The following is a 27947-nucleotide window of genomic DNA, read 5'->3' on the forward strand; positions in this document are numbered from 1 at the left end:
TCTGGACTTGTTTTTCTGCACATCCTATTCCTTTTATTTCAAACTAAAATAAAATACAACAACATAAAGGAGCTTAATTCATAGTCTCAAAAAAACCTCTATGATTAAACAGTGCAAACAAAAAACTGTTCTATTTTAGGCTTGTATGCATGGATTGGTTGATTGATGAAAATGAACGTGCTATTGAGAACCGGTGATTTCATTGTATACAATGACTTGAATGGATAAACGTGCAGTGACGCAGCTTTTACTTTTATCCGTGTTTTGATTGGATTGGTCCGATGTGATGTGGATGCAGCTGACAACATCACCTCGGACCAATCAAAACACATAATATGGAACACTAACTTTCAGGTTGTCTGCATGTCGGCAGGCTACATGTAGTCTCCATTGTGGTATGTGCAGAACACTCTACTACCTGCAATGGTCTATTCGGGATTCGACTGTGTGTGGAATGAATGTAGGTAAAAAGGTAGCAACTTTAAGAATTTAAGAATAAAATCCATACACACCCGATAGACTTGGTTCCAAGTCTGTGATTATGGCTTTTAGTCTACCCGATAGCCAACACTTTGCCTGAAATAGCGCCCTCTTGCAGGCAGATTAACCTCTGGGCGCGTGATAGCTAATAATGTGGGGCGTTTTTCTTGGTTGATGCAGAGGAATAATATCGGGATCTCAGATTTGAAATCAAGTCTATACACACCTAGCCAATCAGGCCAGCATTTACAACAATATAAAAACCTAGGCTATGAGGTGCGTATTTACGAGCGTCAAAGTGTAACGTCCAGTTGTTTAGCAGGCTGTGACCATAACTATAGCAAAATTATTACAGCGTAACCATACAGTGGGATGTGTAGCCTTGACCAATGCGTTCTTTGAACGTTGTTCTTTCATTCATCTATATTGTCTTTTGTTTGGTTTGTTTTCCTTTTGCGCTAACACCCGAGCTATGTGCAGTCTCTTTGTGTGTAAAAAATGCATCATTGTCTCACTGCTCATTGACCGGAGTGAAAACTGCGACGACCCTGAGCGAGGTTTACTGTTTGCAGGAAAACGAATCGGAATAATAAATGGATATCGGTACGTTTTGTTGGCACTTTGATCATATCAAAATATTGCCAACAGTTGATTTTGGCATTCGATTAACGCCCAAAACTCATGCGTTTGTTCGGTATATAAATATTTATTTTCTTACAGTTTGAAAGATGGCATTTCCCTTGGTACCAGCAACTCCTCGAGTCGGCCTACGTCATGTTGCCCAGATCTCAATGGTTTTTCTCATAGTCCTCGTTGGCCTAAAAGTGCCGCCTGCTGTAACAGATTCCCCTCACATTTTGTCCCTCATACTTAATCTATGTTTTCCCCGGTACTTTCGACCAATATTTGTGCCAAGTGCTCCAACCACACACAGGGACACTTTTATCTGTCAAGTTTTTACGAAGAAGTTCTCTGGTCAGGTATTGGTTCTTGTTGATCTTGTTTACCTCTTTCGAAACTATAGCCTACATACCATTGGCAAAGTACAGCTATGCCAATGAGATGACACATATTTAATTCATTCATTCATTCATTATTGGTTTATTCTTTAAAAACAAATTCCCATGACAACCGGAGGTCGAATTACAGAAAAATGTACACAGATTGAAAATTAGTAAAACAAAAATCACACTATATATTACAAATTTAAGACATAATTGGTTTAAGGAGAGATAAATATTTACAATGTATAAAAGAAGTTGTTTTATAAAATCGTCTTCGTCCAAATAAACAACATCCAGAGACTCTCGAGACGTCAATATGAATTGATAGACTTGTGGCTTCAAACGAAAGATTTAAATCTGAATGATTTTCGACAACTTTAGTGCACTTTAATTCCACTTTCCGAACTATTTGTTTTATTTTTCCAACACAAGCTTCTGTGGTGTTCATGCATGAGCAACCTGACCCGAATAAAACCACTTCAGTCATCAGTAGACCTACTACAGCACACGGTTTGTACTGCTTCAAATTTGTTTGAACGAGTTCAGCTGCTTCTCGGTGCGCTTTAATTAAGCCCTTCGTAGAGCAAGGTCCAGCTTCTACAAGTCATCTTTTTAGTGTAAGTTATATATCCTCAACAAATTCTTGATGAATCTTTCACGTTATTACTTGTATGAATGGTTGAATAGCACCGCACACCAGAGTAAGAAACTTCACCCAAAAGTGGTCCATGGAACGATTTCAACCATTGTGTGTTTGTCTACAGAGAGGGTCCTTCTCTCAAGGTTTGGTCGGTCTATCGATTGTTGTTATATCTTTTTATGTTTTTTTTTCTTGTAATAAAGCTGGTATACATACACTGAACAATCGGTGAGAATAGATGTGACCTGTGACGTCACATGTTTACAGAAGAGCCACCAAGCCTGGACTTCCTGCAGGCACGATTTGTACACAGCCTAATGGAAAGAAAAATAAAATCTTATATTTTATGGGATTGCACTGTCCAATTTCTTATCAACTTTTGATGTGATGAAAGGGGGCACATCTGAAAACTTGTGTCCAGCTTTTACTGACACAAAATGCCAACTTTCCCTTAATTATGCCCAGTGCAGTATCTTGCCTGTCAGACTAGCTAAAGAATGCACACGGTCACACATTGTAAAAAAGGTTCACATGGTCTATATCTTTACACTTGAAAGTGGCTGGTTGCATGTATAAAAGCGCAAAACCTTGATAGGCATTGCGCCGTATCGCCACCATCAGATGTATAATATTTATTGCACATCGGTGGTGTGTCATCACTAACCCCATTCCCAATTTTATAGAGCGGCTTCAAAAGCTTAAAAAGTGCTAAGCATAACAAAATAATTGTGAGCAGAATAAGGTTACAGGCTAAGCTATTTACAATACGGAACTGTCATCCTGCTCGGTTGTGCTTTTAGAGAAACATGTTAAGCAATAATATGTTATGCTTAAGCAGATCTATAAAGTTTGGTCTGGTAGGGATTTATTGAGAAACAACGCTGATTGGCTCCAAAGGAAGACTGACCTCTTGTTACAAACTTTCGAGCGCTCTTATATGGCGATTGATAATTAGAGGCCTAAACGTGTGTAAACTTAACGAAGTATTTGTTTTACAGAAAGAGAATTAAAAACGAAAATGGTGAAAAGTGGATTTTCTGGACCAAAACAATACCTTTGGCGAGATCCGGTTTTGAAAAGAATCCCTGACCAATTGTTGGCAATTTTGTTGGACAAGGCATTAAAGTGGGGCCCCTAGTGTGTTTTTATTCATTACTTGTATAACAACTTAATTTAGCTTGTGTATAATCGTCTGTAAAAAAAGAAGAACTTACTTACTTGAATTATATTTAGGTTATCTTGGCTGGCCTAATATTTATCGCATATCCGCCCCCTCTCAATGGAACCCTAATTTTTGGCCCACATGCCGATAACATACTCCCAGGTAACCGCCTACATGGGATAATCCGAATTTGCCGATGTTTTTACCCCAAATGAGCCCCAGATGTATGGGTAATCTGGGCCAACCCTTGTGGGGCCCATATGGATCTTGGTTGCAGCTTGTAGGATCCGGTGGGGGCCCATGGGATGGGACCCATGTTGGCCCGTAGGCCTTCACGGGACCGTGCCATTCGGGACCCACATGTATTCCAAAGCATGGGCTTTTTTAGGCATTCCCATATGATACCATTATGAATCTTGGGTGCAGGATCCGCTAGGGGCCGCGTGTGAATACCTGGGGCCGTGAAAGGCACACAGTTAAAGGAACACGTTGCCTTGGATCGGACGAGTTGGTCTATAAAAAGCGTTTGTAACAGTTTGTTTTTAAATGCATATGATTGGGAAGATGTTTTAAAAGTAGAATACAATGATCCATACAAATTTGCCTCAAAATTGTGTGGTTTTCCTTTTACTATGCGAACTAACACGGTCGGCCATTTATGGGAGTCAAAAATTTGACTCCCATAAATGGCTGACGGTGTTAGTCGACGTGAAAAGGGAATAACAACGCAATTTTGTGTGATACTTGTGTGGATCATTGTATTCTACTTTTAAAACATCTTTCTACCCATATGCATTTTATATTGAAATGGTTACAAACGCTTTTTCAAAGACCAACTCGACTAATCCAAGGCAACGTGCTCCTTTAAGCTCGGAGTAACAAACCAGATCTAGTATGTTTCTCACTAGTAATTGTGTTTCATTTGCAGATGGCAGATTGCAATTCGTCGGCACAGGTTCGGCTCATGACGTGGGTGGTGCCTCGTTCTGTATCCACTGCCTTCACTAAGTTTATGAGCTTTGCCTGTGAGGATTCAACTATAATCTTCGAGCCTTATGTCAACGCTTACTGGTTTGGGCCCGAGGGTGTACAAGATGCTACTCATCGAGCCAAAGCAAAATCTATAATGGAGGAAACCAACAAGAGAACAACAATCACAGGAGGGCGAGAACCATCCGACTATACATATGGTCTCGTCAAGGAGCAACTTGATGCTCCTTACACGGGCAACAAGTTGGTATTCAGTAAAAATGGCGCATGTACTGTCATTGACAAACTTGATTTTCTCCCGAAAGATTACCGTCATGTGTTTCTTTTCCGTCATCCTCTCAAAGTCTTCGCATCTTGGAAGAAATTGTATCAGATTTTTACTCCGCATGAGTTTCAACTTGATGAGGTTGCCCCTGTAATGTTTCCTCCAGGTTTCTTTTTCCGTGAAATGGTCGAATTGCTGGAGCATGTGAGAGAGGTACACAATCCCAAGGCAATCATTATAGATGCAGATGACCTCCTCTCTGACCCCAAAGGCATCCTATCAGCCCTCTTTAAGGAGGTTGGTCTTCCCTTTGATGAGAAGTGTCTTCAGTGGGAGGCCGGGGATAAGATTGCCGGGCAGTGGGCATCTTCTACTTTGTTACCTAAAGGAAACGAAGTGTGGGGCTTTTATCGCAGAGCATTGGAAAGCTCCTTTTTTGGAAAGCCTAGTGCTCTGCCCGACCGGTCGTCATTACCTGACGATGTCCTCCGTTGCACGGATGTCTCGATGCCTTACTATGAAAAGTTGTACGCCCAGCGTTTACTGCCAAACTGATGAACTGCAGATATCTCTAAAGCAGAGAGAGGCGCTCCACCATTATCACCCCTGGTCACTGCGTCATTGTTGTATTACTTTTAAACCATCCCAAATAGAGAGCACCAAGATAAATCAATTAAAACCTTATCTTCCTTCATCTACTCATCTACCAGCGTGTAGAGAAACGTTGATCGAGGGCAAAAGTCTCATGACCGGGATTCGATCCCAAAACATCCAGATGACATAGCCACACGACACACAGTAAACGGTGTCCGGATGTTTGTTCAATTCAGAAGAAGAAAACACACCCTGTTCGACCTAAACAGCTGGGCCCAATTTCATGGCTCTGCTTACCGCCGAATTCTGCGCTTACGATCACGATTCCCCGCTTACGTGCAAGCGCCGAATTTCTGCGCTAGCCTTGTAAGCGTAAAATGCCTAGTAACACGGAGTACGCACGCGCACAAGCCAAAATTCGCCGCTAACCCATGAAATAAGCTTGCCGTAAGCACATAATTCCCTGCTTCCGTAAGCGCCGATTCTGTGCTTACGGTAAGCAGAGCCATGAAACTGGGCCCTGCACTCCTGCATATTTTTTTAATACAAATAACATAAACGCATCTGCAGATTTTACACGTGATCGTACAATAGGTTCGAGTCTTTTAAACAGTAATGACATTCGAGCACGACGGAGTGCTCTTTTAAAGGGCACCCTTAAATTCACTAGAAATGTTTGTTTAAGACACTGGACACTATTGGTAATTGGCAAAGACTAGTCTTCACAGTTGGTGTATCTCAACATAAAAATGCATAATACAACAAACTGGTGAAATTTGAGCTCAATCGGTCGTCGAAGTTTCAAGATATTAATGACAAAAAAAAACACCCTTGTCGTCAAACGAAGTTGTGTGCTTTCAGATGCTTGATTTTGATACCTCAAACTCTAAATCTGAGGTCTCGAAATCAAAGTCGTGGAAAATTACTTCTTTCTCGAAAACTACGTCACTTCAGAGGGAGCTGTTTCTCACAATATTTTATACTATCAACCTCTCCCCCATTACTCGTAATCAAGAAAGGTTTTATGATAATAATTATTTTGAGTAATTACCAATAGTGTCCACTGCCTTTAAGAATACTGATAAGAATATTAAAACACTGGGTGTTTGTCTGAATAGCAGGTAAATATAAGTAAAAGCAAATAATGAGCACGAAGCCTAAATAATCAGTAACACTATATTTATAAAGAACTTTTCATATGATATCAAACTTTAATTACAGACATTACAGGGATTCAAATGATAAACGCTGTGATTCTCAATATTTTTGAAGCAATGACCTCAATTTTAAAACCGCATGCCTGTGTTAACATGGTTGTGTATTTTGAAGAGCGTAAACAGGTTCCAGGTTGTGGGGAAAACTGTCACAGACGTTTGTTGTTTACCAACCCGTTTTCGAGTAGCTCTCACTGTTTGGGCGAGTATCGTCGGGAGCTTTTTTTACTTCCTGTGTCTCATTATTAATGGAGGTGATTGCTTTAACTTATATGCTATTTAATTATGCTAGTTGGTTTAGCCGTTACGTTTTTTTATATATATTATATCAACCTGACTCATCTATGTACCGAACTGTTATCTCTGAATTGTTTGTATCCAATCGTTATAGTCATATATCATTCTAGCGTAGTATTTGGGCTAATTGCCTTTATTTCCCAATTCTATAATTAGAGCTGACTGTCTATCATCTTTTTTAACCATGGTTTACCCTATGTGTATTTATCTATTGTAACAGCTATTATTTCGTTCTGCATTTTGAGTGCTGTTTATACTGTTTTGTTTTGTATTGTTGTAATGGGCAAACCCATCACAAGCCTCGGCTATCAGGATGATCCCCGTGTGCAAATGTGGAAATAAATTTTCCATTTGTTGATTGATTAATTAATTGATTGATAGATTGATTGGTTGATTCATTTATTCATTGATTCGTTGATTCATTGATTCATTGACTCATTGATTCATTGATTCTTTGATTCATTGAGTTCATTGATTCATTGAGTTCATTGATTCATTGATTGATTAACTCATTGATTGGTTGATTGCTTGATTAATTGACTGATTGATTGATTGATTGACTGATGATTGGTTTATGAAAAACCATTGCCTCTTTATATAATTTATGTATAAAGCAACATAAATTAGTTTTCCTAAATGGCTGGAGTGGTTGGCCACTGACATTGCGTTTTTATCTCAACAATGGTTTGCTAATAGACCCGTGACCGTGAGTGCGAAAATACAAAATGACATGTTAATGTACACCCCAGTCTAAAGTCTGAGTGCTTTAAAAATAGCAGATAACCTTCAATTTTGTTCTACTGACAAGCTTAACTGTTCTCGGGGTATAGCCTTCTTCAACTCAGCTATAATGTAAGTTGTGACTCCTTAAAACCGTTAAAGGCAGTGAACACTGAAAATAATGATTAGCATATTATTTACTTGGTAACGAGTAATGGGGAGAAGTTGATGGTATAAAACATTGTGAGAAACGGCTCCCTCTGAAGTGACATAGCTTTCGAGAAAGAAATGTTTTTTTATTTGATTTCGAGACCTCAGGTTTATAATGTGATGTCTCGAAATCCACCATCTAAAAGTACACAACTTCGTGTGACAAGGGTGTTTTTTCTGTCATTATTATCTCACAACTTCGACAACCAATTGAGCTCAAATTTTCGCAGGAATGTTATTTTATGCATAATGTTTAGATACACCAAGTGAGAAGACTGGTCTATGATATTTACCAATAGTGACAGATTTCTTTTTACAAATATTTGCAAGTTTCGTGTATTCCCTGATGTTCAAATGAGTAAACGAAAACGTCAAGTGTTTTATGATCTAGAGAGAAAGAGAGCACATTACTATGTCCTTGATGTATTTCTCTCAATTTGGTGTGGTGTGTTAAGATGATCCCCTGCTGACTGCCGCTATTCGGGTTGTACCGTAATTTGGGTGTGATACCTGGCTATATTATGGCTTGTGAGTGGCACCCCAAACAACGATATTGACAAAATAGGAAAACCTCGAACAAAGGGCTCAGTTGGTCGAGCAGCGGTACGTTAATCCGAAGGTCGTTGAATCGAGTCCCACTCTAGTTAACTGTTTATTGTTTAACTCCAAAACCATATACCAAGACAATTTCCCTTGTGGTTTATTATAGAGGCAAAGCACTGTCCGTGCTGTAAATACTGTTTACTACTTATGCTCGATAAGCACTCGGGGAGTTATTTTTGTGTTTGGATCATCTTTTCATTAGAGAACCATTTAAAAACTAATGTTTTGGGTCGAGCAAAGAACAAGTTATCAAAAAGCGGGATTTGAGTTACTAACCTCCGGATTATAACGTGCCGGTGCTCTACACTGAGCTATTTAGGCCTATGCTGGCGGTTCCCTATTTTGTCAATACCTTTCTTTGTTAGGGGTGCCAGTCAGAAGCAAAAGCCTACTCGAAGCCAGTTTAGAAGCTGCTATTGTCAAAAACAGGCCCAAAATCATTTAAAATGTACACACTCAGTTGCCTGTGTTGCTCATTATCTCTTATCCGAGAAAAAAAAGTCGCATGTCGACAAGGTGAACCCTTGGCTGCAGCTTCCCTATTGTATCTTAAACTTGAGCATACCTGGCTGGATGGCTAAAGGGCAGTATGGTTGGATATGGCTTCCAACTGGTAACCCTGAACAGAGATACTGTCAAAAAAGGGAGACCACTGTCACATTCACACATGCATACAGACAGGACTAGCGCCCTCTAGAGTCTAACCCCTACTCATGTACCTTTCCATCAAGATGGCAGCCAAGTGTTAACGTGATTAAAACTACCAAAGTTCATGATACAAGCTGAGTCCCTCTCTCTCTCTAAATGCCAGCAGGAGGCATTACATGGTGGCAGCGGTAAACTGAAGAGTTATGTGAGTAGCAAAACAAAGTCATCATATCAATAAAAGTGTGATTTTCTTGCCGTTTTTGCTCACGTAAACAAAACGTTGAAAACAGAACTGAGAACTTCAATTATACCCTGTGTAATACAATACATTACGATGGCGTTCAGCTCTGCAGTCTCAGCCCCCCAGATGGACTGGGAAGCGCCAGATATTGTGGCAACGTTCTCCAGGTTCAAACAAAAGTGTGAACTAATGTTTTGCAGCGTACTAAAATCAGCAAATGATGAAGAGAGAGCAAGTTATCTCCTGCTATGGGTAGGAGAACAAGGTTTAGATAAATACAATAGCTGGACCTTTGAAGAAGAGGAAGACAGAAAAAAGCCAGATAAGCTACTGTCCCGCTTCCAGAAACACTTGGAACCAAGGTCAAACCATCGTATCTATCGATACAAATTGCAAGACATGCGACAGAACGCCGATGAGGCAGCTGATGATTTTGTAACAAAGATGAAAGCCATAGCTGTCAAATGCAAATACAGAGACGACAAAGAAATGGAAGATCGTCTTGTTGACCAGTTGATCTGGGGTTCGTCACACAAAGACGTACAAAAAGTGCTGATAGGAAGGGACGAGAAACTAACGCTAAATGATGCCATCGACGTTGCTCGAAGCCATGAAGCAACTACAAATCAACTCAAGTCCCTACCAGAAACAAGCCGCAACTCAAACACAGCCGGCAAGACTGAACAGTCCATAAACGCATCACGCACAACCAGATCCAAACAGCCAGGAAAAGGAAACAAACCGCCTACATGCTACAATTGCGGCCGGGTGCACGATCTAAAACCAAAGAGCAACTGCCCCGCCTATGGTAGTACCTGCCGAAACTGTGGAAAAGAGAACCACTGGCAATCGGTATGCAGATCTGGGAAACCCCCAAAAGGCAAACCTCCACACAAATCTCCACTCAGACGAGTGCATTACTTTGACGAAGAGGAAATTATTGATGAATACCTCACCATTGGCACCATAGAAGTCAGCAGTATTGGTTCATCGGACGACACGAGAGATGAAGTTTTTGCAAAGTTACGCATAAACCAGAAAGGCAGAAAACCAATCATGCTCCGGTGCAAAGTAGACACTGGTGCTCAGAGTAACCTTCTGCCAGTCCATCTTTTCCGCATCATTTTTCCAGAGAAATTGGACAGTAACGGAAATCCAGAGCCCAGCACGCTGGAAACAAGTAAAATGGCACTCACTGCATATGGCGGATCCAAAATCAAGCAACTGGGCACAGTGAAAATTCCCTGCATGTACAATGACACAAAGCACAACTGCGTTTTCTACGTCACTGATGCAGCGGGCCCAGCAATCCTTGGCCTAAAGACATGCCAAGCCCTGAACTTGATCACATTACACTGTGCAGTGGAAACAACAACTGTGGTGGAAAATGAGCAAACAAATAATCCTGTCCAACTTCAACAGGAAAAGCTCACGAAAGATACATGCAGCGGTCAACGCGTTCACTTCGCTGACCCATCGGTGACGAGAACTGAATCACCAACACCACATCGTTCTCCAAAATACATCCAAAGAAATACACCACTTCTCGAGAGGCCGAATATCGGGAGTAAATCTGACCTCCTCGAAATGTATCCCGATTGTTTCGATGGCACTGTTGGCTGTTTTGAGAACTTTAAATACCACATCACTCTCGATCCGGAAGCCAGACCGGTTATACACCCACCACGTAGGGTTCCCTTGGAGATCAGAGATAAACTCAAGGGAGAGTTAGATGAGATGGAATCCAAAGCGATTATCATGAAAGTTTCCAAGCCAACAGACTGGGTTAACTCACTAGTGATACGTGAGAAAGCAAACGGCCGACTGCGCCTATGTCTAGATCCCAAGGACCTCAACCGAGCCATCAAAAGAGATCACTACCCTGTGCCTACTCTCGAAGAAATCACACCTAAGCTATCCGGTGCTAAAATGTTTAGCAAGCTTGATGCCAGAAACGGCTATTGGAATGTCGAACTAGATGAACAATCTACGTACCTCACCACATTCAACACCCCTTTTGGCCGATACCGATTCTTGAGAATGCCCTTTGGTCTCAGGATGAGTCAGGATGTCTTTCAACAAAAGATAGACGAAACCTATCGTGGCTGTGAAGGCACTGTGGGCATCGCTGACGATATACAAGTATTCGGCAAAAGCGCAAGAGACCATGACATACACCTTCATGAAGCTATGGAACACACCAGACGTGCAGGGATCAAGTTGAATGCCGAAAAATGCATCATCAAAACGACTGAATGTAGTTTCTTCGGACTGATATACTCACCCGATGGAGTGAGGCCCAACCCAGATAAAGTAAAGGCGGTTGAAACGATGCAGCCCCCAGGTGTTAGGAAACAACTGCGAACCTTCCTAGGGCTGGTCAACTACATGGGCCCATTCATCCCTCAATTAGCTGAACACTCCGCATCACTGCGGACACTCCTTCGTGAAGATGTTGAGTACATCTGGTCTCCATCACACACAAAAGTGTTCAACTCCATCAAAGCTCTGATAGCATCAGACACCACACTCGCTTACTACGACCAGAAGCAGCCTGTAATACTGCAAGTTGACGCATCAACCAGAGGACTAGGAGCAACCCTAGTACAAAAAGGTCGTCCGATAGCATTTGCATCAAAAGCTCTCACACCAGCAGAGACACGATATGCAAACATAGAGCGAGAATTACTAGCAGTCCTATACGGATGTGAGAAGTTTCATACTTACCTGTACGGTAGAAGATTTCTCGTGGAAAGTGACCACCGCCCACTCCAGCATATCCACAAGAAAAACTTAATGCAGGCCCCACCACGACTACAGCGTATACTTCTGCGTCTACAGGCTTACGATATAGAAATACGCTACAAGCCTGGTAAAGAGATGGTCGTTGCGGATGCACTCTCACGACTCTCCCCAGTGGAAAAGCATGAGATACCAGAGATGAAAGTCCGTATACACCATGTCGTGAGCGTGACACCAACAAAGTTGGAGCTGATAAGGCAAGAGACAGCCACAGACATGACCCTCCAGCTGCTGAAACAACAAGTCACAGACGGCTGGCCTGACAGCATCAAGAAAATACAATGCTCCATCAGACCATACTGGTCAGTCCGAGATGACGTAGCCATAGAAGACGGCACAGTCCTGGTTGGCAGTAGAATCGTGATTCCAAATTCTCTGCGACAGAACATACTACAACAGATCCACAGCGGTCACCAGGGCATCGACAAGTGCAAGCTGCGTGCAAAATCTTGTGTCTACTGGCCAGGTATATACAAAGACATTGACAATATGGTGACAAATTGCCATGCATGCCAGAAATACCAGCGTTCTCAACAGCGTGAACCAATGATCAGTATGGAAGTTCCACCACGTCCATGGCACACCCTTGGAGCTGACCTCTTCCACCACGACAAGGTCTGGTACCTGATTATCGCGGATTATTACTCCAAATTTCCGTTTATCCGCAAACTTGACAACCTCACTGCAAGCACCATCACAAGAGTTTCACGTGTGCTTTTTGCCGAACAGGGCATCCCAGAGGTTATCGTATGTGACAATGGCACGCAGTTCACCTCTTCCCAATTCCGAGCCCTAGCACAGCAGTACGGTTTTCGGATCCAAACTTCTTCACCCTACTACCCCAGAGGTCATGGATTCATTGAAAGACATATCCAAACAGTGAAGAGAATCCTCACCAAATGCAGAGAGTCAGGGGACGATCCCAACTTAGCCCTCCTAACTCTCCGTGCAACTCCACTCAAGTCAAACCTTGCATCCCCTGCTGAGCTACTGAACAGAAGAAAGTACAAGACGACACTACCTTCAATACATCACCCCCCACCAGATCGTGACGATGTGCGAGATATACTGCAGGCAGACCAGTCTTCGCAAACGCAATACTACAACAGACGCTCTACCAGTACCCCTATCCAAGAACTCCTCAACGACCAACCCATCTACATCCAAAATCCGATTAACAAAACCTGGAGCCAAGGTAGAGTTATGAGCAAATCAACTACTCCTCGATCCTACAATGTGGAAACGGAAAGTGGAAGTCAGCTCAGACGAAACAGGGTTCATCTGCGACCAGCTCCCCTGAGTTCTACCAAACCAACTCCTGTTCGCAATGCTCCTTCACAACCCCAGAGCAGACCGCTTTCTAACCGCCCCTCAGGAACACCGACAGTGACGCGATCAGGCAGGAGAGTGAACAAGCCAAACAGACTTGATTTGTAACAACATACCATCATGTTACTAAACACAACAAATAAACACACAATCAGACACACAGTCATACAATAAAGAACAGTTTAATTTGTAAGTTTAATCAACCTGGACTCTTTTAAACAGAACAATGTTTCTCCGGAGGACTGAACTTTTTAAGGAAAAACTGGACTAATGAACATTTGTTTTAAAAGATTTGAGATTAATCTTCATTTCCATTGTATTAATCTTTAAAGAAAAGGGGATGTCACATTCACACATGCATACAGACAGGACTAGCGCCCTCTAGAGTCTAACCCCTACTCATGTACCTTTCCATCAAGATGGCAGCCAAGTGTTAACGTGATTAAAACTACCAAAGTTCATGATACAAGCTGAGTCCCTCTCTCTCTCTAAATGCCAGCAGGAGGCATTACAACCACTAATATTGGGATAGATCAGTCGGTAGAACGCCAGGATGATCTAGTAACTTCACCCCAAATCACTTGAAGGCATCTGGCACTGGTATTTTGTCGAACTTAGCTTTTGTCACACCTAAAGATTAAAATTTGTGTTCCCCTTTGCTGACCCATCATGACCTTTAGTTCAACAAATTAACAAGGGGCTAGTTTTTAGATAAACGCAGACTACTTCAAACTTAATATGACCAAATAATGTAGTCCTAAATGCATCATAAATAAACTGTTTTTTGTGATTTCGTTCAAGTTGATTTTTACTAGTACTAGGCTACATTTAGACTTTCTCAAATGGTGTTTCATTTGCAGATGGCAGACTGCAAATTGTTGGGACAGGTTCGGCTCATGACGTGGGCGGTGCCTCGATCCGTCTCCACTGCCTTCACTAAGTTCATGAGCTTTGCCTGTGAGGATTCAACTATAATCTTCGAGCCTTATGTCACCGCTTACTGGCACGGGTCCGAGGGACTACAAGATGCTACTCATCGAGCAACTTTAGCAGCTCTAGCAAGTTATGAAGCAGCTGAGGAGATGGAGCCGTCGGTCACTGGAGGGCGCGAACCGTCCGACTATACATTTGGTTTTGTAAAGGAGCAACTTGATGCTCCTTACACTGGCAATAAGTTGGTCTTTTGCAAAGACTCCGCCTTTACTGTCGTAGACAACCTTGAGTTTCTCCCGAAAGATTACCGTCACGTGTTTTTAATCCGTCATCCTCTTAAAGTATTCGCATCTTGGAAGAAACTGTACCAGAGTTTTACTCCGCATGAGTTTGAACTTGACAAGGTTGTCCCTGTAATGTTTCCTCCAGGTTTCTTCTTCCGTGAAATGGTCGAATTGCTGGAGCATGTGAGAGAGGTACACGATCCCAAGGCAATCATCATAGATGCAGATGACCTCCTCTCTGACCCCAAAGGCATCCTATCAGCCCTCTTTAAGGAGGTTGGTCTTCCCTTTGATGAGAAGTATCTTCAGTGGGAGGCCAGTGATGCGGTTGTTGAACAGTGGATGACTAGTAATTTATTAAAGAAAGCATGGGTGCATCACCAAAGAGCATTAGAAAGCTTCTCCTTTGGAAAACCTAGTGCTCTGCCCGACCGGTCGTCGTTACCTGACGATGTCCTCCGTTGCACTGATGTCTCGATGCCTTATTATGAAAAGATTTACGCCCAGCGTCTACTGCCAAACTGATGGACTACGGATATCCCAATAAGCCAACGTCACAACACACGACTATTGTCTCACAGTTCACTCCACTTCAATTCACTTCAATTCAATTCAATTCACGCGCGAAATACAATAGCTTGGTGGTTAAATTGGCAGCTCATTTTCTAAAAAATTATCCAAGAAAACCTATATGTTTGGAAATTTTGTTTTCTAATTATTTTATGTGGATGTTCCATGAAAGGAATATACCAATATAAACCACAATAAATTGCGTTCGAGCAGACATATTAACCTTTACTTGACAATTAGTAATGTTCAATTTTTTTTTTTAACTATATATTTCTAAAAAACCGTATTGTACATTAATTTGATGTTCAGTGACAGTCTGTTGAGGAAGATTGACACTTCGTCTCTTTCAACATTTAAAGCTACTTGAGCGGAATGTTATAAATGGAAACGGTGTTTTAACTTGTTTATAATGCACCTGTTCACCATTTCAATGTAATTTGATGTGTTCACTTTCACTTCTGATTTTGTTCGTAATTATCGATTAAAAAATCAGGCCCAACCTTAAAGTCACCTTGAAGTGGTATTTTGTCAAAATAAAGCTTTTGTCACTAAAATAAAAATGTGTGTTAATGAGTGGAATATGAATAAACAATTAACTAAGGTTTTTAAAAATTCGTTTCCATGTTATTTACAAATTTGAAAATAAGCCCGACCCGAGACGTCAATATCGAGGCACGACGAATGTGACGCTTGGCGCAAGCTAAAAGCATGCCCTCTAAGTTGAAACAATACCTTTTTTCACGTTAGGCAATGGCTCCTTCATGTTCATTACGTCTCTCAGGTACCTTCTTCGACTTCCCCACTAAAAAAATTGTTGGGATGGAGTCATGTTTTAGAAAAGAACTTTTCTCTTCATGTCAAAATGTATAGTGTGTTCCGGATTCTCAAAGCACGACGTCTCGAAGACTTGCAAACTGACCCATCTTTAGTTGTTTAGCTGCATCCAGCAGCAATACACCTGGTCGACATTGCCAGGAAATTAATGCAAAAAAAAACGTTTTCAAAATGTACAAACTCACGACTAGGACTTTAATGTACTTGCGTACGTGTGTTCGATGTTCGATCGAGGCAAAGTTGGTATTCTGCAAAGACGCCGCCTTTACTGTCATTGACAAACGGAAGTTTCTCCCGAAAGATTACCGTCACGTGTTTCTTATCCGTCACCCCTTGAGGGTCTTCGCATCTTGGAAGAAGATGTACCAGAGTTCTACTCCGCTTGATGAAGTTGTACCTGTGCTGAAATTTCCTCCAGGTTTCTTCTTCCGTGAAATGGTCGAATTGCTAGAGCATGTGAGAGAGGTACACGATTCCAAGGCAATCATCATAGATGCAGATGACCTCCTCTCTGACCCCAAAGGCATCCTATCAGCCCTCTTTAAGGAGGTTGGTCTTCCCTTTGATGAGAAGTGTCTTCAGTGGGAGGCCGGCGATAAGATTGCCGAGCAGTGGATGGGTTCTAATTTTTTAACTAGCAGAAACAAAGTGTTGGGCTTGTATCGCACTGCATTGGAAAGCTCTTTTTTTGGAAAGCCTAGTGCTCTGCCCGACCGGTCGTCGTTGCCTGACGATGTCCTCCGTTGCACTGATGCCTCGATGCCTTATTATAAAAAGTTGTACGCTCAGCGTCTGCTGCCTTAATTAGTGCGTATAGTAACCTATAGTTTTAACATCTGTGACATTACTTCAGTTAAATAAATAAGTTTCATCGCAAAAAGGATACAAAAAGGGGACCGTTGAGGCACCGCATACTAATGATTAATTTTTGTTCAAAGAAAACAACATTGGTCCAAGAACAGATCATTGGGGTACTCTACTTGTAATATTTTTCAATAAAGAGGAGCAACATCCTTTTTTGGTATAAGCCTTGAGAACAGTGAATTAACAGTGAGTTTCTTCAGCAAGTGTTTTAGTCTCTGGCACAATCTACCTCCATGTTGGCACTCTTCACGACCCAAAATCAGCAGAGTCGCTGACTAAACGAAAACAAAACGAAGAGGAAACAAAATCACATCAAGACCTACCAATCAGAAGGTCCGTGAGAAACAACCAAATATAAAATACCCGGACTGTTGAGAGCGCGCCACATGGGGGGGGGGGGGGGGGGCGTTTAAACGGTTTATAATTACCAGTACCGGTTGTTTTCGGATAGCATTATTGTGGAGGTGAACTCACGACCCCGTTCCCCGGGGTAATTGATCTCTCCGCCCATATACAAGGATCGACGCGCACGAATGCATATCCGAAAACTGTTTCGTAAAAATGCACCACACGCACAGAGCTCAAAACAGATACGTTTTTACCGAGTTTCCTACTTTATTACGCCTTTTAACCAAAATGACGTTTATAAATGGGAATAAAAGAGTAGTGACTCATTCGTAAACGGACGTTCAAAACCTTGCAGGGTCGTCCGTGGCCGTGCAATATCACACGGCCACGACCCTGTTGGTTTTAAACGGCCGTTTAAGACTTTGTTACTACCCGTTTATTCCCGTAAACAAACATACTCAAGGAATTCGCTGAATGTTCAGGCACGGTATCTGATACCCTCCCTTCCCACAATCAAAATACCATAAAAGTTCAATGACTAAAACGAAGTATACGCGGCGCTATATGATTTTTGGTTGTCAGTAATTTGTGTGATTTTTCATAATGTTATACTTTTAAAATACATCAAATGACAATGATCTATATGTCAGATATATAAAACAAATATTGAGTGGCTTTAATTCGTGGAATGGAAGAAATTTTACCGCCTGGTAAAATTTGGACTGTTCCATTTCACTCGGCTTCGCCTCGTGAAATGGAACAGTCCAAATTTTACCTTGCGATAAATATTCCTCCCATTCCACTCTGAGCCACTCAATATTTGTATGCCCATTGAACTGCAGAGTCATTACCAAACGAATACAGACCATTCATTGAAGTTGCACCTGGGAAGCGGCATCCAGGGGATCACCTTAAGGGGATGCGACTTTTTGTTTCAGATATCAATGTATCGTAATTTGGGTGTGATCCCTGGCTACACGGCAGTTAACGGTTGTATGGTTTCTGACTGGACCCCCGAACAAAGATATTGACAAAATAGGGACTAGATAGCTCAGTTGGTAGAGCGCAGGCATGTTTATCCGGAGGTCGTTGGTTCGAATCCCACTCTAGTCAATTCTTTGTTCAACCCCATAAATCAATTTTTATAACAAAGAAACACCCAACAGATGACGTTAAGGTATTGTCATTTTGACGCACGCCGTCAACGGCAGGAGTGCGACTAGGGTTTGGTCTAAAAAAGTTTGGCACTAATCGCATGAGAACATGCATGGTTAGCCTAATTTCGCGTTTCTGACATGTTTAGCAGATTGTACACACTAGCTTCCTGCTTTATAAGATCTAAAAGGCAGTGGACACTATTGGTAATTACTCTAAATAATTATTAGCATAAAAACTTACTTGATAACAAGCAATGGGGAGTTTTTGATAGCATACAACATTGTGAGAAACGGCTCCCTCTGAAGTAAAGTAGTTTTCACCGCAAATATTTGAATTTGATTTCGAGACCTCAGAATAAGATTTTGTGGTCTCAAAATCAAGCATCCGAAAGCACACAACTTCGTGTGACAATGGTGTTTTTTCTTCCATTTTAGCAGGTTGTTATATTGTGCATATACCTATGTTGAGATACACCAAGTGAGAAGTCTTCAACTGGCGTCATTTTCTCTGTAAGGTGTCTATAATGATGCAACCTGTAGGCCCTACCATGAAGTCAAGTTTTAACAACCAAGTTTTTGCAGTTTATGGTCTATACTAGTAGTTAGGGAATGTACTTCAAGAAATGGATGACTGTACACAAATAAATTGGTCTGAGACGGTGGCATTTAAAAAAAACACACAATCATTTAATAGACCTACATTTAAACTTTATTTGTTAGTGTTATATATTGTACTTTTCTTCCTTTCTAATTTTTCACAGTCAGATTGGAGCTATAATAAAGATCATTAATTTCTTATAATATTTCCGTCATTACCAATAGAATTTCAATAAACAAAATGTTGATAATTTTAGTTTGAAAAATTTAGTTTGAAAATTAAAGAATCGAATATTAAAAATCCCTCCAAAAAATAAAAAAATGTTTTCTTATAGAAAATGGTCAAGTTTTTGGTTTTCTTGTGACAGTCAATTACTTGTAAAGGCACACTTTATCACATGCAAAACCAATTTTGTGAAATCCACACGACTTGCTCTAACGACCTTATAATCCCCAGCCAGGGCAGAAAACAAGCTAATTGTAATTAAAATTTCATAACATGATTATGTTATTAATATATTGGCATGCCGATTTATTCAATTATATTTTATACTTTTCTTTCGACATGATTTAAGATGTTTTCATAGAGTCAGTTTTTAGTTTAGACATACTGTTATAATATTGGTGGGTATACCTTTGGTTAATCCAAAAGTTAATGACCATACAAATTTACTTCATAGAGAACACTGAAGAGCTTTTGATATTATCAAAACTTCCCCCATTGAAGTAATGTAGAAGAGGTAATTTGTCACAACCAAAACTTGGAATCTGTGTAAAGCTTCAGGCATGAAGCCTTACTCGGGCATCTGAAAGCACAAAATCCTATGCAAAAAAGGTTGCTTTTTCTTTCATCGTTTTCTTGCAAATTCGATGACCATTCAAAGTGAAATTAATTTTCACAGACTCCTTATTTTACCATGTTTGGATACACCAAGTGAGGATACTGTTCTATGACAATAACAACAGTCTTTAGGTATACGTCCCTGGTTTACTAAAAAATATAGTAACTGGATTTATATAACACCTAATTACCAAAGGATGTAAGGCGCTTTATAGGGAGAAAAGAAAGACCAAAGTGATGGTGAGGAGAACAGGTAAGTCTTGAGATGAGACCCTTTTTGAACAGAACAGTCTGAGCGTTTTAAATGGGGACATGAAGACTGTTCCATAGGCGGGTGTATGTGTCTCGAGTTATCACGGCCCAATTTTATAAAAACTATTAAGCAACAAATATTGCTCAGCAAATTTCTCTGCTAAGCAGAAATTGAGTGGGGCACCAGCTGCAAAAATGTAAACTTCATTTGGGCTGGTACCTAGTTTCCACTTAGCAAGATTCTTCTGTGCTTAAAGGCTTTATGAAGCTGGGCCCTGGTCCTATAAAGTTTTTCTCTATGGGCAGGTGCACAAAAACAAACAAAGAAAGCCTACAAGATTGTTCTGCTGTGTAAAAGACCCTCTAAGTCGGCGAGTGTGTAAGACCACATGCACTTGCGTCATTTAAGCGTGGACTATTGGGCAAAGGAATTGAGCAAGATAGCATTGCAATTAAGGCTACATGGGGACAGCTATGATGTCATGTCCATACAAATTATCTACCTGGAAATATTTGCAGATCCTACACAAAATTGTTGAGCTTAAATTTTTGGTTGAGTTTCAGACCTTCAACCTGATTGAGCCCTACCCCCTCCCCCCTGGCCACTTTGCATTGTACGAGTGGCAATGGAATGGTGTGATAACGTGTTCCTGATGCAATAAGCCTTGCCATGCAATAAGCATTGGCAGATTTTGGAACACTAGTGGGCAGCAGATTTACTAGGTAAATTTATGTTGTTTACATAGGCCCTTTTTTTGAAACCACAGCTTCGGCTTTAGATTCAGCTTCAAGCTCCATCCTCGTGTCTGAAGCCCTGAGCACGTACACAAAACACGCGCAATTGCAAAGACAACCACAGGGCCAAGCTTGCCTGAGCTGAATCCAAAGCCGAAGCCGTGGTTTTGAAAAGGGCCATAGTTCTGAAAGTTTCCAAAGAAAATGAATTGAATAGAAAGTCTGCTGCCACCTACTCTCCCCAAAAGTACACAAATAGTTGAGTTTACCCACATGATGGTCTCTAGCCTTGCCAATGTTATATAAAATGCTGCCAAATATTGACATGCAATCGTGTGGCTTATTTTGAAAGACTATTAAATTATACATGTTTTAATAGAGGATTTTTCACAGAAGAGTCTTACATTTTGGACATCACCAAAAAATTCTTCTTTGTGATCAGATCTGGTGAGATGTCTTTGATTGAGACACATCCTGAAAAAGAAGTCAATAAATTCAAAGGTTAAAATTGAAATACATAAAAACCTACCTACGAGATCCTTTCTAAGATTTCTTTTGTAGGCGGATCAATATTCTACAGTAAAACAATCTATTAAGCTACAATGTCAAAAAAAGGATAATATTACGATAACAATATTTATAGATTAAAAATGCTCTTTTCAAAGCCAAAGTAATGCCCCCTCCCCTAACAAAAACTAAAAAGCACAACAATATTTCACTTATACTACCCCATCTTTTACATTAAAGACACTGGACACAATTGGTTATTGTCAAAGACCAGTCTTCTCACTTGTGTATCTCAACATGTGCAGAAAACAACAAACCTGTAAAAATTTGAGCTCAATTGGTCGTTGAAGTAATAATGAAAGTCAAATAGCACCCTTGTCACACAAAGTTGTGTGCTTTCAGATGCTTGATTTCTATGCTCAAAATCTAAATATGAGGTCTCAAAATAACATTTGTGGAATATTACTTCTTTCTCCAAAACTATGATACTTCAGAGCGAACCGTTTCTCATAATGTTTTATAGAGTAATTTATCACTCAAATATAAAATGACTTCAGCTGAAGCTTTTTATTTCCATCTGAAAGCAAATAAATTAAAAGGTGTCTAGTGCCTTTAAGAAATCATTCCCAGCTTCTAGACCTGTTAATTATGGAACAACTCACCAGAAAGGGCCATTGCTAGACTGAACTCTTCCCGAATGATTTCAAGAATCTTCTTCACTCCTGCTTCACCCTAAACAAATCAATGTATAAATTCAAAGTCAGATTATGAGTATGCAAATCAAAACTTTTAGAGAAAACATTTGGAGGTTCGCTGTGACTAATTTTTTAAAGCTTATGAGCCCAGAACATTGCTCAGAAGAGGTAATGTGGTTTGCAAAATCAGCTTAGAAGCCAAGAAATGTACAATCATGACAATAGGCAAGAAAATCAAGTTTTTGTCATCCCCACCAGCTTTCTTTTTCTACGGCATTCTTGATATTTCTAAATAAATATTTCTGTTTTTAAAAAAAGGAACTATACAGAAAACAGATTCATAGCTATTCTTTGTCATCTTTGTTACAGTTTGTAATTGGTGGCAACGATGTAGGGAGTCCAACTTTTCCATTTAAATTTAACGCTTCAAGACCCGGAACTTACATCCCCAAACTGCACGATATATAACCATTGTGAACATTTTGGAGGTCAATTCATTTGTGTACATTTTTAGACATTTTGGGGTCAACTCACTTGTGTATATTTTGTACAAGAATGGAAATTTGTTTTCCTCAGTCACACACTAAAAATAATGAAGGTTTCATTTTGTTGAAGCATACATGTACTTGTTTTTTTTACTTGTATATGTTCTTATTACTTGTCTGAGAAACGAAACAAATACAGATAATGCTTTCCTAAATCAAACCTAAATAGTGCGATTAGTGTTGTAGGCGCGACTATTAATTGCTTAGTCAAGTTGCGACTGTTGTTAATGGTGTAGCCACAACAACTACAAAAACAGTCGCGACTTCCTGAATGGTGAACCAATTGTATTGCTCACAACAATCCTTCAATCCATTAAACGTGGATTTTACAATTTGCGTCTGCAGCAAAAACAATTTGCCACAAAGCATCTTGGGAATAAAAGATTTGTTGCGACTAGTGTCGAAGTCGCAACAATTTCAGGCGCGACTAGTCAAAAAAGGACTAGTCAAGTAAATTTCACTGGTCGCCCAGGCCTAGTCAGAAATAAGGTTCACTTACATCGTAAGCCAGTCCCCACAGGACTGGTCGGCCGATGAAGACGGCTCTAGCCCACAGGGCCAGCGCCTTCAAGACATCAGTGCCTTTTCTTACTCCTCCATCGAGATACATCTCTATGTTGGACCCTCGCACTGCCTCCACCACCTCGGACAATGCGTCTATCTTTGAATACTGTAAATGGTACTTACATCGTAAGCCAGTCCCCACAGGACCGGTCGGCCGATGAAGACGGCTCTAGCCCCCAGGGCCAGCGCCTTCAAGACATCAGTGCCTTTTCTTACTCCTCCATCGAGATACACCTCTATGTTGGACCCTCGCACTGCCTCCACCACCTCGGACAATGCGTCTATCTGAATATACATAAAATTTTAAAAAACTTAAAGAAATTCTTTTCATTATTTCAAATGTGCATATTTTGTGTTATTTCTTAACAGTCTCAGCTTTTATATTGACAGATTAAATAGGAACACATTTCTAAGTATGTGAAGTTAAAGCATGTGACCAACATTAGTAATTGTCAGATGACACTACTCATACTTTATGAGACCCCACAAACTGGAAACAAAAAACCTGTGAAAGTTTAAGCTCACTTTCTCATGGAGCCACCAAAATACAAGTAGTAAACAAACAAAAATTATGTTTTCACCGCTTTAAACATTGGGTTTTTGACTCAGGAGTGAAAAACTTGTTGTTTTTCTCATTTTTGAAAAACTGCAGCATTTCAGGCAAACAGATTTTAAAGGGAAGTTTTCATCACTTCCCATCTGTAAATCTGAACCGAAGTATGCCCTCAGTAAAATATTACGTTTCCTACACTGTGCAATCAGAGTCACTCTGTTTAATGATGTACCGTGACAAGGACAATTAGATTGAGTTCACTCACCGTTGCTAGGACACCATCAAGCTGCCTTGCCCCATGGTTTGACACGACGATGCCTGAGATGTTATGTTTGACAGCGAGACGCGCATCCTCAGCTGAAACATAAAATTTACAATCAACGACTTGAGCATTAAGAACTTAATAATAATAACATGTAATAATAATCGATTGTTATATCACGCGTTTCACACCCGAAGGGCTTCTCAAAACTAGCACTCCACCATGTACCTCTTTACCTGTGAGTATCCCTTTAAGGACGATAGGCATTGATGTGATTGTCTTGAGCCATTCGATGTGCTCCCAGTTCAGTGACGGATCTATGAGTGAAGCGACGTAAGCGGCCAGACCAGAGTCCTCTGAGTGCTTCACCCCGCTCGAAAGATGAGCATTAACGTTGAAGTTGGCTAACCTAATAATAAAAAGAACCTGTCCTGTTTAAAAACGGAGGGTCTGTTCATCGCTTGGCTTTTGTCAACATAATGTTGATTCAAGGGGAAATCATCAAGAAAAATACAACCAAAAGTCACATTATGTAAAATATTCAGTTGAATAAAGTGTGTACTTTATTGAGAAAACAGCTAAAACTGTCACAGTGTTTTCAACATTACCATTTACACTAGGTGAGAGCAAGTACCAGGCAGCACTCAACAGTCACTTAGGATATTTCAAAAAAGCCGCCTGCAGACAATCTTTAGAGATTTTTGCCTTTCTGTATTGATTTATTATCAATTCGGGCACTTCACACAAGATAATTCTGCAAAACACGTACTACTGTTACCAATCTTCACTAGCAGGCTTTCAGATAAAACTTACATCTTTTTTTTTTTTTCATTATTCCAAAGTATGACCCTACCTTTAAAAATCTCTTTGCAGCAGAAACGTTTTTAAACAATCATCTTGAGTAAAATTTGTCTAGCCTCCCCTTTTCTACAACCCTTTGCCTCATACCTGAGATGTGATGGCAAAGAAAACTTGTTTCTAACATCAGCTAGTCTCCTCCCTAACATAGGCGTGTCCACCGTGACGAACAGCGCCTTGTAACCAGCTTGCTCCGCCCTCCTGACAAGATCTCTGACGACGTTACGATCTCGGTAGACATAGAGCTGAAACCAGCGCAGGCCTTCAGGTGTGCAGGCTTCCGCTACCTCCTCAATTGTGGACGTGGCCCATGAACTCAGAATGATACCAGTTCCAAGAGATGAGGCCGCTTGAAAAGAAATAAACATAAATAATGTGAATGTTTTATGGTTTGGCTTTTCGTTTTAGGCTAATCAGCATTCTTTGGAACTAAACTGCCATGTGACGAGACTTGTTGACAAGTTTTTATTATTAGGTTAATTAAAAACATTTCAGAAGTCACTCCAATACGCTGATTTGTATTTGAATCACAATCATTACAATAAATATATAAAAGGCACAAAGGCCAATAGAGACAGACTATAAAAACATGTTGTCGTCCAGTTAATGAATCGCAATTTCCTGATTTGTGCATCATAATCAAAGATGTTAAACCAAAGTTTGTATTAGAGAGATTGGCTGTCCCAACTTGGTGTTTATACCTTTTGCTGTTGCCACTTCTCCATCACTGTGTGCCATACGCTGCATCGCTGTGGGAGCTACAGCTATAGGAAAAGCAATCTCTTGACCCAAGATAGTGGTACGAAGGTCTCGTTTGGAAACATCCCTTAATAGTTTAGGCCTCAGTCGGTATCTGTAGAAAATAAACACATATTAGTTTTGGTTTTACCCATATACTCAGTATTTTTCCAAAATCTGTTTAAAAAAATCACAGGTACTCCGATAAGATCAGAACTAACGACCTTCGCATTTCTAGAGCAGTGTCATAGACCACCGAAATTGCCTGGTACATGTAGCTAGAGCCAGTTTGAATATGTTTTAGCAGTGATTTAATAGATGTTTAGATTTAATAGATGTGTAGCTGTCAAAATTCAAGTGCCGAGTTGCCAGGATGAGATGTTCAAAACAAATACACTTGCATGAAAAAGATCACACAAAACTTACATAGGCCTATATGATTTCTGCATGTAATGTTTTCTGATTTTTAATTGTATTACATTTAACTATATTTTTATTATAAGAGATGTTAATTTTGCATCGGGGATAAAGAGTATTAATTTTTGTTTTTTACCCATACACCGATATTTGTTAGCACTGTATACTCAGTACTTTCCCGAGTCGAGTCCTGTGAAAAAAGATCACAGGCATGTTACTCGGGTGGGATTCGAACCCACGACCCTTGCAATTCTAGAGCAGTGTCTTACCAACTAGACTGCCGAGGTTGCACGGTAGCTAGAGGTAGTTTGAATCCTATGTTTTGGCAGCGGGTACCGCAACGATTATAAACTTGCATCGGGGATAAAGAATATTAATTTTGTTTTTTTTACCCATACACCGATGTGTGTTAGCACTATATACTCAGTACTTTCCCCGAGTCCTGTAAAAAAATATCACAGGCATGTTATCTTTTTATTGTATTAACTGACAAATTGTAGCCCATACTCCAGGATTCCTACACACACACACAACACAGGTGGGGATATTATATTAAATTATTATAATACTACTACTAGAAGGTGGAACACCTTCACCTGCCTTAGAACTACTCCTAGAACTATTGCGGTTTCGTCCGCTATCGTCTTTACGAATTACGGAAGCCGATAGCAGACAAAATAGTTCTAGGGGTAGGAGTATCGTAGCGTCATACGTTATCGACCCTCATATGTTTTCGAACCCCAACTTTGATTCCCATTTACCGCGAGATTGTGCAAGCTGCACCGGTGACAGAAGCTATGCAGTTTACTCAGGCTTAATCATGCTTAGGATAAAGTTTCCTGTCGTTGGTTATGCTCAAACATTTATAAAATGATTGATTTTTGGTACAAATCACTAGTGCATTATTATGCCAACATTCAAATGAGTCAAAGAAACATCATCCAACCTCGAAAGTTCAAAACAAAATTGCTATCTGCTAGATTGATTTTCGTTTTGCTTTAGTCACTAGATGGATCACATGAGGTGGTTACTATTTGGAATTCTACGGTGTGCCAATATGGGGAAACAAATTAAATATTTTAAGTGAAAATGACAAAAAAACAATTTTTTTTATGAACTGCATACTGTTATAAATTCCGATAAGCGTAATATGTAATTAATATTAAGTCTACATTATTGAGAAAATATCATAGATTGGTTTCTTATCTCCTTAAACCAAACATTACTGGTCTGAAATGGTGGAAAACGGATTGTTATGAAGTGTGTGTGCTTCAAGGGGGGTGTGGTGTTTTACTTTCATGCCTTATTATATCTCTGGATTCTAAATATAGTAGCCATAATGCCTTAGGACAAAAATGTAATTAAATTGGTTAAGTAGTCATTGAATAATATTTTTGAATTATTTTGCACGCCATACTAGCTTCTGAACTTTCAATAAAATACCAACCAATGAAAGGTGTGAAAACATATGACGTTGCTCCAATGTCGTGCATGAATAAGCACTGTTAATGGCGGACTGTCTCTCGCAACGTAAAACCAAAACTTTAAAAATTTCAACACACCATGAAGTGTAAGTGTTATTGGTAAAAAATTGGATAGATGATTTGAAAAAAAAAACATTCAGTTTTTGATTGCGAACTATTTTTCTGTTATCCTACTGAAAACACATGACACCCGGGTATGGTTCGTTCCGCTCTCGCCTCGTTCGTGATGACGATAGCGGAACGAATCGCATAAAATAGTTTTAGGAGTAGAAGTTAGAACAGGATCCGTAGAACACCTCCATCATCTGCTGTATGAACCGTCGACTATATAGCTCTATGACCGTCGACCATCTGCATCTGCTGAACATGCTGAACCATGCCATGGGATGGCTGAACCGTCGACCGTCATCATCTACCTCCATGCCCAGCAAAGGTACCTACCGTTGAAAAGCGTCCACATTATCCCTCAACGATTGCTCGTCATTCGCCCCACTTTGGTAATAATCGAAGGCATTCTTTGCGAGCCGCCTTCTTGCAATACCCTCACAGTCTCCCAAACACACGGGTTGTTGTGTCGACATTATTTCTCTCAGTCGGTCGGTCAAGATGATCAGCTGATTTTTGTGACCCACACCCAAAATAAACAATTTAGATTTTACACGTCCGTGGTCTCGGTGCAACACGTTCTTGGTGGTAAAACCGCAAAACCA

General features: G+C 40.4%; 2 protein-coding genes across 4 annotated transcripts; one reads left to right on the forward strand and one right to left on the reverse strand.

The window, feature by feature from the left end:
- LOC117290963 (hydroxyacid oxidase 1-like) lies at positions 1–27942 on the reverse strand. Of its 3 annotated transcripts, XM_033772561.1 has the most exons (10): positions 27679–27942; positions 25300–25451; positions 24689–24947; positions 23977–24149; positions 23744–23835; positions 23049–23210; positions 21784–21853; positions 21019–21088; positions 2341–2438; positions 1–443 (listed from the first exon to the last, which is right to left on the reverse strand). In XM_033772561.1, the coding sequence occupies exons 1-9, from the start codon at positions 27816–27818 to the stop codon at positions 2378–2380; spliced, it is 1179 nt and encodes a 392-aa protein (XP_033628452.1). In that variant the 5' UTR covers positions 27819–27942; the 3' UTR covers positions 1–443; positions 2341–2377. The 3 variants fall into 3 exon arrangements, with proteins under 3 accessions (XP_033628452.1, XP_033628444.1, XP_033628460.1); XM_033772553.1 differs by lacking the exon at positions 1–443 and having other exon boundaries at positions 1643–2438; XM_033772569.1 differs by lacking the exons at positions 1–443; positions 27679–27942 and adding an exon at positions 27534–27666 and having other exon boundaries at positions 1643–2438.
- LOC117290983 (branched-chain-amino-acid aminotransferase-like protein 2) lies at positions 8806–15519 on the forward strand. The gene is made up of 2 exons (XM_033772581.1): positions 8806–9032; positions 14060–15519. Exons 1-2 carry the CDS (start codon positions 8952–8954, stop codon positions 14939–14941), a joined length of 963 nt encoding a protein of 320 aa, XP_033628472.1. The 5' UTR covers positions 8806–8951; the 3' UTR covers positions 14942–15519.
- Positions 27943–27947: the final 5 nt, after the last annotated feature.

This window comes from Asterias rubens, chromosome 1, assembly GCF_902459465.1.
Source record: "Asterias rubens chromosome 1, eAstRub1.3, whole genome shotgun sequence".
NCBI classification, from domain to species: Eukaryota; Metazoa; Echinodermata; class Asteroidea; order Forcipulatida; family Asteriidae; genus Asterias; species Asterias rubens.

Excerpts from the sequence above, each read along its gene's own strand:
- LOC117290983 (XM_033772581.1), top strand. The coding sequence starts at position 8,952 with ATGATACAAGCTGAGTCCCTCTCTCTCTCTAAATGCCAGCAGGAGGCA. Across the intron at positions 9,033-14,059 it reads GCGGTAAACTGAAGAGTTAT|ATGGCAGACTGCAAATTGTT; the intron begins GTGAGTAGCAAA and ends TTTCATTTGCAG.
- LOC117290963 (XM_033772561.1), bottom strand. The coding sequence starts at position 27,818 with ATGTCGACACAACAACCCGTGTGTTTGGGAGACTGTGAGGGTATTGCA. Across the intron at positions 24,948-25,299 it reads AGAAGTGGCAACAGCAAAAG|CGGCCTCATCTCTTGGAACT; the intron begins GTATAAACACCA and ends TTTCTTTTCAAG. Across the intron at positions 21,089-21,783 it reads TCTAGCAATGGCCCTTTCTG|GATGTGTCTCAATCAAAGAC; the intron begins GTGAGTTGTTCC and ends CTTCTTTTTCAG.